The sequence below is a fragment of the Tympanuchus pallidicinctus genome, unplaced genomic scaffold, assembly GCF_026119805.1.
Source record: "Tympanuchus pallidicinctus isolate F22 unplaced genomic scaffold, pur_lepc_1.0 scaffold3, whole genome shotgun sequence".
Taxonomy (NCBI): Eukaryota; Metazoa; Chordata; class Aves; order Galliformes; family Phasianidae; genus Tympanuchus; species Tympanuchus pallidicinctus.
In genome coordinates this window covers 29,415,875-29,428,804 of record NW_026294747.1, presented here as the reverse complement: position 1 = coordinate 29,428,804, position 12,930 = coordinate 29,415,875, and the positions used below count along the sequence as shown (strand labels likewise).

At 35.6% G+C, this 12,930-nt stretch overlaps 1 protein-coding gene across 2 annotated transcripts in view; it reads right to left on the bottom strand.

The window, feature by feature from the left end:
* Window positions 1–12,930, bottom strand: part of AVEN (apoptosis and caspase activation inhibitor) — a 103,628-nt gene that overhangs the window by 18,883 nt on the left and 71,815 nt on the right. For both annotated transcript variants that reach the window (XM_052695437.1, XM_052695439.1), the window contains exons 3-4: window positions 4,510–4,580; window positions 642–737 (exon numbers count right to left, since the gene is read on the bottom strand). In XM_052695437.1, the coding sequence (XP_052551397.1) occupies window positions 642–737; window positions 4,510–4,580 (167 nt within the window). The remainder of the gene's footprint in view (window positions 1–641; window positions 738–4,509; window positions 4,581–12,930) is intronic.

Sequence of the window (12,930 nt, the reverse complement as noted above, 5' to 3'; positions counted from 1 at the left end):
ACAAGAGAGGACTTCAGAGTTTCTAATTATTAGACAGAATATTAAAAATCTTCATTTTCCTCTGCTTGAGCAGATGGATCTTTTTTCTGCTTTCGCTTTTTAACTTCTTATCAGTTCTTTTTCTCTTACATTAATATAGTCTGTTTTCACAGCCTGAAGAAACACTTCTTTCCTTACCTTTCTTTAACCAGAACATGTTTTCTTCACTTGTTTGACTGACAGTTGTAGCAGTTTACATGCACAGTAAGTCTAATTCATAGAACAAGCATATATGTTTATATTCATTAGAAGAGTAAATCAAACAAAATAATTATCTAATAGAAAGAATGTGGAAGCACTTTCAAAATTTTGTTGCAAGTTTTTAATAGCTGCTAAAAAGACAAGCAAATACAAAAAAGATTAGAATAATTCCATGTCACTCATATATACCTGGCTTGAAGTCCAATGCAATGCACACAAAGTATTCTGCTTAAAGCCATCAATAGAGCATAAAAAGGGCTGATACAGGGGTCTCCTACTTCACGTGACAGTCTCAAAAATATATTTACTTATAAAATGCATTCGTGTTACATTTGAAAACTAGGTTTAAAGTCAATCATATCGGTTAAAATATTTACACTTTATTGTGAATATTCAGTTACCTGTACAAGTTCAGCAGCTACATTCAACCTCAGATGTAGAGGCAACTCCTGCAGGGCCTGGGCTAAGGACTGGCAGTCAACAGAAAGTGCAGATAACTGAAATGTAAACCAACACACAGCACACATGCATTACAAAAGAAGTTGAAACCGTTTATGCCTTTTACATTCCTTTGCATATTACATATTTGTAATATGTAATGTAATATGTAATATGTAATATGTAATATGTAATATGTAATATGTAATATGTATTGTAATTACATAATATTAGCATATTACATTCCTTTGCTCCACACACTGTAAGAATGCGAAGACCAATTTACAAATATACAGTATCTAAAAGACACTGACAATAATAGCAGGAATTCTTAGCTCTAGAAGCACACATGAACAAAGCATTTCGGCTAAATCTGGCTAAACACCTACAAAGCAAATCATTACTCAGTTAAAAACAGGATGAATGCCTTGGAAATCCAAAAAGTAGGAAATGGTTCCACAAGCTGACAATGTCATAAGAGACTATGGCTTCTGCACACTTGCAAAGAGCAGTGTCTGGAAATGATATGAATCCAACAACAAAAATTGTAAAATGCCAAATATCATTGAATAACATTTAAGTGCATTGGGGAAGAGCTATGAGCTTTGGACATTTGCAAAAATACAAAGAACAATAAAATATTTCTCATGAAGGTGAAATAGAGAGACAGGGAATACGAGGAAAGGCTGATGATGAAGGAAAAGAGCTGAGAAATAATATAATGTAAATAGGAATTCAACATCCAAGTAGGTATTTCACTATAAGTGGTGCTTAAATAAAAAAGAAAGAAACCAAAACAAATGGATGAAAGCAGGATTTAAAGAATTATAAACACTTCATGGCATATGCAGCTATTTGTGCAAGAAAATAAGCAGAGGAATACTTTGTTGCTGGAATTACCAGTTTTACTGGAAAAACAAACAAAAAAACCCAACCAAACAGATAATCACTACTTGTCTGATTTTTAAATTGCAGTGTTCCGAAACGTTCCTATTGTGGTTTATCAACCTACAACAAAGCAAATTCAGGTTTGCTTTTTGTAAAAGTGAATAACAAAGTGTCAATGTCACTGATACAATTCAATTCAATTCCACATTTTTCCAAACTGTTGCTTTGCCATTCCTTTCTACATATAACAAGGACTGGGAAATATCTACTCATTCTGCAATCATTTGTACGCCTCTTCCACTTTGTTTTGTTCCCTCACATTAAAGTTCAGTTTATGATTCTATAATAACTTCTTCTATGCATGCAAACAGGCAAAGAACTAGAAGCAGATCTAAAAGAGGAAAAGGCAAGGAACTTGGAGCAGTAGATGTAGGAAGAAAATAAGGATCAAATCCAGTTTTCAGGGGAAAAAAAAAAAGAGAGGCAAGAAACTTAAAGGCTGAAGAGCAGAAAGAACACAAAGAATTAGCTCATGCTAAGAAACCACCTGGGCCAGGACAGGAAGAAGAAGTCAAAGACATGATCTACTTGAAGCACACAATTTGAATGAAGCAGAGGCAAAAGAACGTGCCCACCACAACACAATTCATAACTCAGTACTGGACCAAATCCCAAATGCACAGTCTCTGCATTGGTAGACAGAGCACCTTTTAAACTGACTGGCAGTGCAAATCTTCACTCTGCTCACCATGGCCTCAGCATATAAATGAGCTAATAGGTTCAGATCAGTTAAATGCTTTAATGACAAGTCTAGGAGGAAATCATGGAGAAATTAATATTCTGGAAATGCACAGAGAAAAGGAAGCAAAAGTCATGTGCTGTACTACTGGCATCCTACATACTGGGAAAGGAAGAAACTGATGAGAATATAAAATCATTCCCCCTCACTGCAAGAAAGCTATTGAGGCCCTGGAACGTGTTCAAAGGAGGGCAACAAAGCTGGTGAGGGGTCTGGAACACAGGGCTTATGAGGAGAGGCTGAAGGAGCTGGGAATGTTCAGCCTGGAGAAGAGGAGGCTCAGGGGAGACCTCATTGCTCTCTATAACTTCCTGAAGGGAGGCTGTAGTGAGCTGGGGGTTGGCCTCTTCTCTCGTGTCATCAGTGATAGGACCAGGGGGAATGGCTTCAAGCTACAGCAGGGGAGATTCAGGCTGGACATGAGGAAGTATTACTTTTCAGAAAGGGTGGTCAGGCACTGGAACGGACTGCCCAGGGAGGTGGTGGAATCACCGGCCGTGGGGGTGTTCAAGGAAAGGCTGGATGTTGTGTTGAGGGACATGGTTTAGTAGGAGCTATTGGGAATAGGTGAACGGTTGGACTGGGTGATCTTTTAGGTCTTTTCCAACCTTGGTGATTCTATGATTCTATGATTCATTGAAAGCCAATCTCTCACTGGAAAAAAAAACACAAGATCGATTAAAAAATTGCTGTACAAGCCTCTTGGTAGTATTTCCTCATCTTAATTTGTAACATTGCAATTTCAATATAACTTTAAATATCAGTGCCCTAGGAATAATTATTCCCAATATTTTAGGAAATAAGCAGCAAATGTTCAAAATTCAAATACATACAAATGTTTCAAGTGAGACTCAAGCACAGCTCTTCAGCAATTTTAAGAAAAGCTTCAAAGACAAAAGCTAGCAGTGTGTGCTTGCAGCTTGGAATGCTAACAGTATCATGGGCTGCGCCGATAGATGGGTGAGCAGCAGGGAGAAGGAGGTAACTTGCCTACTGCTCTGCCCTTGTGAGGCCTCACTTGGAGTTTTGGGGCCCCTAGCACAAGAAGGACATAGAGCAGTTGGAATGGGTCCAGAGAAGAGCCACAAAGACGGTTGAAGGGCTGAAGCACCTCTCCTATGAAGAAAGACTGAGAAAGCTGGGTTTGTTTAGCTTGGAGAAGAGAAAGCGGCACAGAGACTTCATTGCAGCTTTCTAGTTCTTGAGGAGAGCTTAAAAGCAGGAAGGGGGCTAACTTTACATGGGCAGACAGTGACATGACAAAGGGGAATGGCTTTAAACTAAAAGAAGGGAGATTTATGTTAGGTGCTGTCTTAGAAAGTAACTAAGAATTCTTTACTCAAAGAATGGTGAGGCATTGGAACAGGCTGTACAGAGAGGCTGTAGATGCCCCACCCCATGGAGGTGTTCAAGACCAGGTTGGATGGGGCCCTGAGCACCATGATGTAGTGGGTGGCAGCCCTGCCCGAGGCAGGGGTTGGAAATAGATGATCTTTAAGGTCACTTCCTACCCAAGCAATTCTACAGTTCTGTGATCTTGCAATAACTTAGGTGGATTGTGGGAGAAAGGCAGTTTAAAGATCAACACATTTTCTAGTATCCCAGTATAAAAAAACAGGACACTACAGTTTCTTTGCACTTATTTATATAACCACAGAGATCCACAAGCAAAAAATTTCAAACCTTGTTGAGTTCCACAGTCATTTTGAAACTGAAGTTTCTAGTAGAGGATATACACTGGTAATTTGAATTAAATGTGAAAACACATTTTGTAGTCAAATATGTGAATATATATCTATAGGTCCCATTACAGCCTTTTTGCTAAACTGTTCTGAACACGTTTGAAAATGGAAAGCTGACCTTATATGTCAGCAGAACAAGGTGATTTACACCCCTTACTTGCCCTTCTCTTGACAGGTTTGTGTTCTTTTCTTTCAATGCTCCTTAAAAACCTAGCCTGTTGTCTTGAACGTTCTTCAGTAGGAAAGAAAAGGACAAGACTCAAGAGCCTCCAGCATCAGAAACAAATTAATAAATGTATCTACAAATTACACAGTGCTATTGTTCTGCTGTAAGCAGAACTGCATACAGAGCTACATACATTGCATGTGCCAGGCAATTATCTGCACAGAACATTCAGTTACCTGCTTACAGTATACGTTTTCTGTATCCCAGTCTTTCTCTTCAGCAAATCGAAATTGTGTAAAGGAATCTCCTACAGAAAAGAAATTAAAAAAATATTTTAATATTTTTTAATAGCACACTCCCTGTAAGCTCCAAATCCTACAGAAATACATTTAATCAATCAATAAACCTCAAATTTTCAGCATATTTGTGTTTGAACGCTGCTTGCATTCAAAATAGTAAACTTCTCTAAGCCCAACTGAATGGAATTTATGTACAACATTTTGAGAGTACTCTTTATGAAAAGCCTTAAATGTGCTGTAGAAACATTTTTTCAATACATCTCTTCTAAAATGAATTACAAGGTTCTAGATATCAGTTTGTACTGGCCAAGTAAATGCTTTCTGTTGTTTGGCAGTTAATGCTTCAGATTTTCTCTTCCCTTACTCTGGCACGTCATAAAAAAATAGCACTGAAACCAGTGTAGCCAAAACCTTGCTTCATGTATATACAGGATTGAATAAAAAACACAAATAAACAAGAAAACCCACACCATTAAATCAGGCTAATTAAACATATGTAACCTTAGCTATGGGATCTTCTAACCTCCTGCCATGTTGCTCCAAGACAGTAGGAACCTTCTTTTTCTACAGGTAAGCATAGGGTGTTGGTTTAGATTCTACTGCAGTACTACACTGGATTGCAACAGACAGTCTTATCAGCTTATTTGTTGTAAAAACACCAGAATTCCAGGAAAAAATATTAGTAAAGTCTATCAGAGATGAAACATGAAAGATGGGGGTTGCAGATGCAGGCAGAATCAGATCCAACCTACAACAAATACATAATCATGTAAAACTGAAATGACTATGAAAACTTCTTATGGCTCTTATGTGTTGTACCATTCAATTGAAACAGCAGTAGAGCTATTTTATAACATTAGTTATTCACTGTGTATGAGCAAAATCATAATTCTGGAATAAGTTATTACTTGTTAGTAACTGACAATATTTCTACATATATATATATATATATATATATATATATATATAAAAACACAGACACTGAAAACTAATATTCAGTCTTTACAGCCAGCAATTTACACTTTCAAGTGCTTCTTTTGAAACCATCCTGTTAGTCTGTTTTAAAAATTGAAAATGAATCATTTTAGATTCAGCAGCATTTAAAGAACAGGTTACTGCAAATTAAATAAACAAAAAGGAAGGCGTGGGGAACACCTTTTGACTTCTTTTGATCAACTTGCCATAAAGAAATACGCCATAAAAATTATAAGGAACAAGAGAACCCCAAAATGAAATAATGACCAGCAATCTAGAATAACACACAGCATGTATGCTGCTGATGCAGAGCATGGGATGTGTGTCTTCCCAGACCACGCAGTTTGACAACAAACAGCTGTTTGTGCGTCTTTGTACGGATAGAGTAGACAGCTGTTAAATTGCGGTGTGCAGGAGGTTAGATTTGATCCTGAGAATTACAGATTACCTGGAGAAATATGGTACTTTGTGTGCCTAACTGTAGATGTGAATGTTTAACTTGAAAACTCACAGTTGACTGCTGCTGACAAAGGTGCCTGCCTTTTCATTGCTAATAACACAACTGTGAGTATATCCCTCTGTCAGAGCATTGAGAACATTGCTAAGTAATAGCTAAAGCTAAAACTTAAAGAAATCCAGATTCACTCTTAACGCCTTATTTTACAGTAGATACCAAAGAGTGCCAATTAATTTCAGTGCTCATTTTTAAAAGGCTCAGTTTAGTTACACACACAAAGAAGTACGTATTGAAAAACGGTTAAACCAAATGATTCTCAGAGCCCTCATGCTATTGGGAAAAAAGTCATGTATTTTCTTCAAGACAAAGAAGTAAAATTAAACTAAAGGATGAGTCGGATGCTCTAGATAGCTGAGAATGACCCGATGTAAAGCAGCTAAACAAACCCACTTCACCAGGAAAATAAGCCAGGATCCAGATCTGACTTGTGATTCTCCACACATAGAAAGTCGGGAATAATAGATCCACAGACACTGTATTGCTGAATTAAAGGGTATGACTTAAACGGTAGTTTAACTAGGCTCTTAAATAGATTAACAAAGCATGCCTTTCAAATGGAAAAGCAATAACTACAATTCACAGTAGCACATTTAATGCAAATTAGGTTAATGAGAATGTTGGTCTAACCAATTATCTTTTCACAAATTCCTTTACCCTGAGAATAACTTCCTTTTGTGTCATGAATACTAATCAAACATCTTGCAATGACTCAGAGTTCTTTCCAGCATAAGAACTGCTCTTCTTCATTTTAATTTGAAGAGTTTTTATCTTACTTACAAACATTATTTGGTCTCCAAACACAGAATAGCTAAAAATAATGCATTCAAGTAAACCTTACACATCATTTTTGATAACTCTCACAATAAATCCTAATAATCTTTTTTTGTAAAATGCAAATTTGCTATAAAAGAATAGCAGCTCTAAAGCACTATACTATACTAACACTGGAATATATTTAAAACTAAATCAATTGATTCAAATAGAATACATGTCTCATAGTCTCCTTAGTCCAATCATGTCTTCATACAAATATCACTGAACAGCAGAATCAAACAAATCCCTGTAAGCTGTACTAAACGCTTTCTAATATGTGAATTGACATTAGTATGAGAGTTGAAAGCCTGAAAAACACATTTCAGTGTGAGCAGCCACACCAGAATCATAACTTCGTTCACTTTAACTCTCTAATTCACTGAAACACAAAAGACAAAACATTACTGAAGACAGAAGAAAAATATTTGGTAGTCTTAGAGATTGTGAAGCAGATTTTCAGACTGGAAGGAGGAACAAACAACGTAACAGCGGCCTTCAAAGACAACCACTAAGCAACATTTTTTCTTTAAAGAGCAGAAAACTTCACACAGAATATCCAAGACAAATCCATCAATCAAACAAAAGGTAGGGAATGAATTTTGGATTTATGAGTTTTGAACAAATGAATGAGCAAAAAGAGAAAACTACAGTCTATTTGTAATGAACGTCATTTGTGTCATTTGTGATGAATGAAGTGTGAGTGCATCTTCGTCAAACTGGAGGAAAAAGCGTGAGGAAGAGCTCCTACTCACCTGTATCACAGCCTGCTCTCTAGAGCAGATTCTGGAAACAGCCACAACTACACACCAGGCACTGACAAATCTCATCAGTACCAAAAGATTTATTTTTTTTAATCCTTACATTGTGTTTCCAATGATGCAATTTACAGAGCAGTCCATCTGCTATTAAAGCTTCTTCTAAATAACATATCTTCAGATAAATACCACTGAAGACACCATTTTTTTCTCCTGCAAAGGGAGAAACCTTAACCTGTCTATAAATGGATAACAAATATTCTTCCAAGCCTAAAGAATCTGCTTTGCAATGAGTATTACACAAATAATTATACACACCATAAACAGATATAATAATTTGGCCAAAGTATATATTATATAAAAGCAGGCTCTTGGAAGACACAAAGTTTCATGGCCCTTGTAGTAATGTCACTGATTACATTTCTACATTTTTAATTATTCAACTCTGATAGAATACACACTGTAACTCCTATCTTTTACTATGATTAAGGCTTGAGGTGTTTTACTTATTGCCATAAATGTAGATGGAGAACAGAACGTGGGAATACAAAAACAGAAAGACTCTGCAAGAAATCAACATCTATTAATTTCCTTCAGATATTATTAAGAGCAGTCTATTTCAAGTAACTGCAAAGTCTGTCTTTTATCAAGTGCATGGCAGTTATTTCCAAACAACAGGTCTTTGCCACAAATGCTTCAGCACAATCTACATTTTCTCCTGGTTCTGCTATTCAGCAGTAGATTACACAGGAGTGTATTACAAAATCCAGAAGGCTCACGACAACAGTTCAGCATAAAAATCTGAATTACCAAAATTCTAGAAGAGTATCTTACAGGATGTTCTTCTATTGACAGCAGTAGAAGACCTGGAGCTCTGTGCAAACGTACCGAAGTCAAGGATACTCATATCCTGCATCATGAACTATAAAGCATATTTGAAATCAGATTGAGAAAAAAAAATGTTCAAAATTAAATCCCTGGCACAACTGTACAGGGCTACTGGTCACATTAAAAACAATCACAACAAGACCAGGCAGATCTGACAAACAGCGTGACCATCTGATCAAGCATAAATCACACATTCAAAATTTTAAATCATCACAGATGAACAAATAAGGAGATCTTTGGAAACTGGTGCCACTTCCAGAACAAGGACTGTCTACATAGGAAGAACAGAGTGAGTTTAACATAGAGGATCACAAAAGCAAGGTTAGATACCAGTTTTTCAAATGAGTAGGAGGGTGAAACCAACCAGTCCCAGAGAACATAATGGTAAAAGAGGAAGAAAAAAAAAAAAAAAAAAAAAAAAGCAAATTCTACTTGTTTTAAAAATAATAATTAAAATCTAAAGCAGAAGTTAACAAGGGTAAGGGCAGCGAAAAAGTATGTATAAATACAGTATATCAGGCAGCATGCTCAGCCTGCCCTGCTGAGATGATGTGCATCTAATTAAACATAACCAACATTAAACAAAACAAACATCTAGTATTTAGTTACAGAGCTCTACAGAGAGTTACCTTCATCAGTCATCTTTTTACATGAAAAAAATAGGAAGGAAAAGTAGGAAATGCACAAATCTATTTTTTATTCTGTAGCTAAGAGTTCTTTTGGATTGTTTCAAGTTCTACATCTGTAGCATGTGTAAGGAGAAGAGAGATAGATATATATCCAACTTCCCTATCTATCACACCTGTAACTGTAAAGATAGCATTAAGCAAACTCCACCTTGTCATTAACTTTTGCACATTTTCTATAATGTATCATTACTTTTAATGTGTAATTCTTTCCTCAGTACGTAACAGCGGAAGTCTCGCAGCAAATGCAGACTGCAGCAAAACTGCAAAATATTAAAACAAAATGCACTGAACAAGACAAAAACATTCAGAATGTCAACCAAATTCAGCTATTCATAAATACCAACTCCATCTTCTCCACTTTTATATTGAATAAACATTAAAATGATATTTAAGTGTGAAGTTGTTGATTTCCCAGTAGACTAAGCAAACTTTTTATTAAGTTTAAGCTAGTCAACTTAAATATTTACATTTTTTCCTGATGCTTTATGACATTTCCTAGTGTCGTTTTCCTCGGGTTGCTAATCTACAACATACTTAGTATTTTTAAATGTCAGTGCAACCAGCTTTCTAGATCAGACAAACTATAAAAATCCATAGGGTGTGCTGGGTTTTGAGCTGTAACACTGAAGACAAGGACTGAAAAAAGGCAAAGATGACCAAACTTCTTAATGCAGAAAGACTCATGACCAAAGACAACTTGCTTATCTATGATCTATTTGATCTATAACTTACTTATCTATCATCTGTATCTAAGCAGTAGGATGATATGGCAGGAGACTCTCCTTAGGGACAGGGACAACAACAACTCTGAATAAAAGGCCTGCATGGAAACATGCTGTGTGGGTGATGAACACCAGCACAACCCAGTGGGCACCCTGCTCTGCATACTTTGACTTCTCACACTTCTCAGCAAGGTATTGTGAGAAGTTAAAAAAATAAAAATAAAAAAATAAAAATAAAAAATAAAAAAAATATATAATATATATAAATAAAAATTATATAATATATATAATATATAATAATATATATATATTTTTTCTCCATAATTGAAGACACAACCTCTGCACTTCATTCAGGAAGTTTCCATGTTTTCCAAGTCACTCACAAAGCCTCACTACTACAATGTTTCTAATTCCAAATATAATAAGTGCAGTACAGTACCCAACAAAATAAGGTTTTAAACCTTAACAAATACTGGCTGGATCACCAATTATTGCAAAGCCCAGATTCAAAACTCAGGTCCTGGTGTGAACTTGGCAGAGAGCTCTGACCCCAAACTAATGCTTCTTTTGGAGATAGCCCTTTCTCAATTCTATTAATTACCCATAATCAGATTACTGATCATTCAACCTCCAGCATAAACACTGCATTCAAGTATATCATTCTAATGAAGCTGGAAGATGAGAATATCACACAGTTCATTATATCAGATTTATTTTTGTGCTTTTTTCATTTAAGGAAATTTAACTACACGTATTGTATTGCATAAATTTACAGTAGGACAACCCGTGCTTTCTGCAGATATGCTGTAAAGACAGAATCTTAGAGAAGAAAAAAAAAAAAACAAAAACAAAGCAAACTTTAAAATACTTTATTTTAAGCACCCTGCTATTTTTGTTCTGATAATAGTGAAGAATTTGACTCAATTAGAGGGAAAAAAAATTGCCAACTATTCAAGCTTCCAATTTAAGCATTTAAAAGCAGCCAATTTTTGTTGATGGTACACACAGTCTTTGACAGCCCTTGCACTATTAGAATTTCTTAACCCAACAAATTGCTCAAACTTTTTGTTAGAATTACACTTCCATTCCTAACTCTATTTCACAGAATATTTACAACAAAATATGCAACTATATAGTCAATAAGTATTATTTATGCTGCTGTGGATATTTTTAATACACCACTTCAGAATGTTAGTATTTTTCATGAAAGCAGAAATCTCTATTCATGAAAGTTGCACAGCAAACAATTTCTATGAGATTTCCAAAGCATCCATAATTTATAGATTAAGATGTAAGCCTAAAAATATTCAAGCATTTTGATACACTGAGTACGAGGCTTGGCTTTCTTTTTGTTACAAAAGTAGTAAGATATAACAGTCACAGTACTAGCAGAAGCTTGCAAGATTTTTATGTTTCACACAATGAAAGATCAAGAGATGCAGCTCCAGAAAACAAGACACTGGAGAATTTTCCTCTGATATGTTAATAAAATGATGATGATTACAATTAGCAAAGAACAAATCTAGTGAAGTTACATTTCTGTAAGGACAGAAAAGCCTGGACAGTGTTTGCATATGCAAAGCACTCCTAAGTATCCAAAAATATGAAGTGTAATGGCTTAGAGAGTTTTCAACACCAACTTAAAACTAACAGCAGACTGCTAACTGTTCACCTCAGATTAAAAAAAAACAAAAAAACAGCGCACTGCATTTCTTCACTTAAGGCTGAGGAAGCCTCTACATTCTGGGTCCACTTTACACTTGTAAGAAAAATTGTCTAACGAAAGAAGCTAGAAGCTTATCTTTGTTTTTTTCTCTACACTTTTCCCATTGCTACAGATGAATTGTTCTACACAAAGCTTAAAACTCTGTGTTAACAGAATTAAGGGTTCTGTGAAGTGAAAAGGAGAAAAACAATTGCTTGGTATCTACAAGTCTTTAGGCTATGGTAAAAATGAAGTTGCAGCCACATAAAAGCTTCTGCTCATGTTTTGTATCAGGTTCTTCGAACCTATTCCAGTACATTAATCAGAAATAAAGACTGGGTTAGCTCAGGTATAAACACCACTAACTCCAGTTCCTGGAGAACACACTACAGCAATTCGCATTCTGTAACTTACAGTACCTCCCAGGAATGTATCCTACAGCCAATTTACACAAACTCCCCTTGCATGGCAGTAACAAGAAGTGCAGCCGTCACACAAGCTGGAAAACAGCTTGTTTATACAGAGGTTATACAGAAAGATGAACTGCAGTGTTGTGGATGACAAACACCATTTGGGCTACATGCTTGTTGTTCATAGTGAACTGCAGATCTGCATAACACAATTTTTATTTAAGAATCTTCTGTATTCAAATAGCACAAGATTTAAATGTGCTTTCTAGTGTACATTTTTAAATATTCATTTACAGAATTGGTTTTCTATAACAAAGGCTAGAATGATATAATCCAATATTAAAAAAAAACAAATTTTAAGTTGAACATAACAGTTTAATTACTGCATTAATTCCATTGCATACTGTATATAGCAGCACCTACAAGCCTCTGAAAGTCAAATTAAAAATTTACTTGAACTGCCAAAGCTCACCTGCACCTTATAGATATTTTTGAGACATGAACTGTTCTAACCTGCTGGAAACAATTTCCTTACCTGAATCTAATCCATTATGAGTCACTGTAGAAATTAAATATACTTCAAGACCAGCTTAGAGAGAAGATTCAGAACTAGGAATTAGTGATCACTGGTGTGAATAGCAGAAACAAGGAGAATTTGGGAAAATCATACACACTGTAGTAAAATTAATGTTTCAAGTTCAACCTCAACCACTCCTATGCCCCCAAAATTTGAAGAGAAATACCACAAAAGTCCTAGATTACTGTACTTTTAGAAATGTTTTTATTGCATCGTATAGTAGTGTAACATTCAAGATTAATAACTCATCAGTATTGCATCTAAAAAAAAGGTAAATAAGTGCAACAATACCCTTAAAAGCTGACAC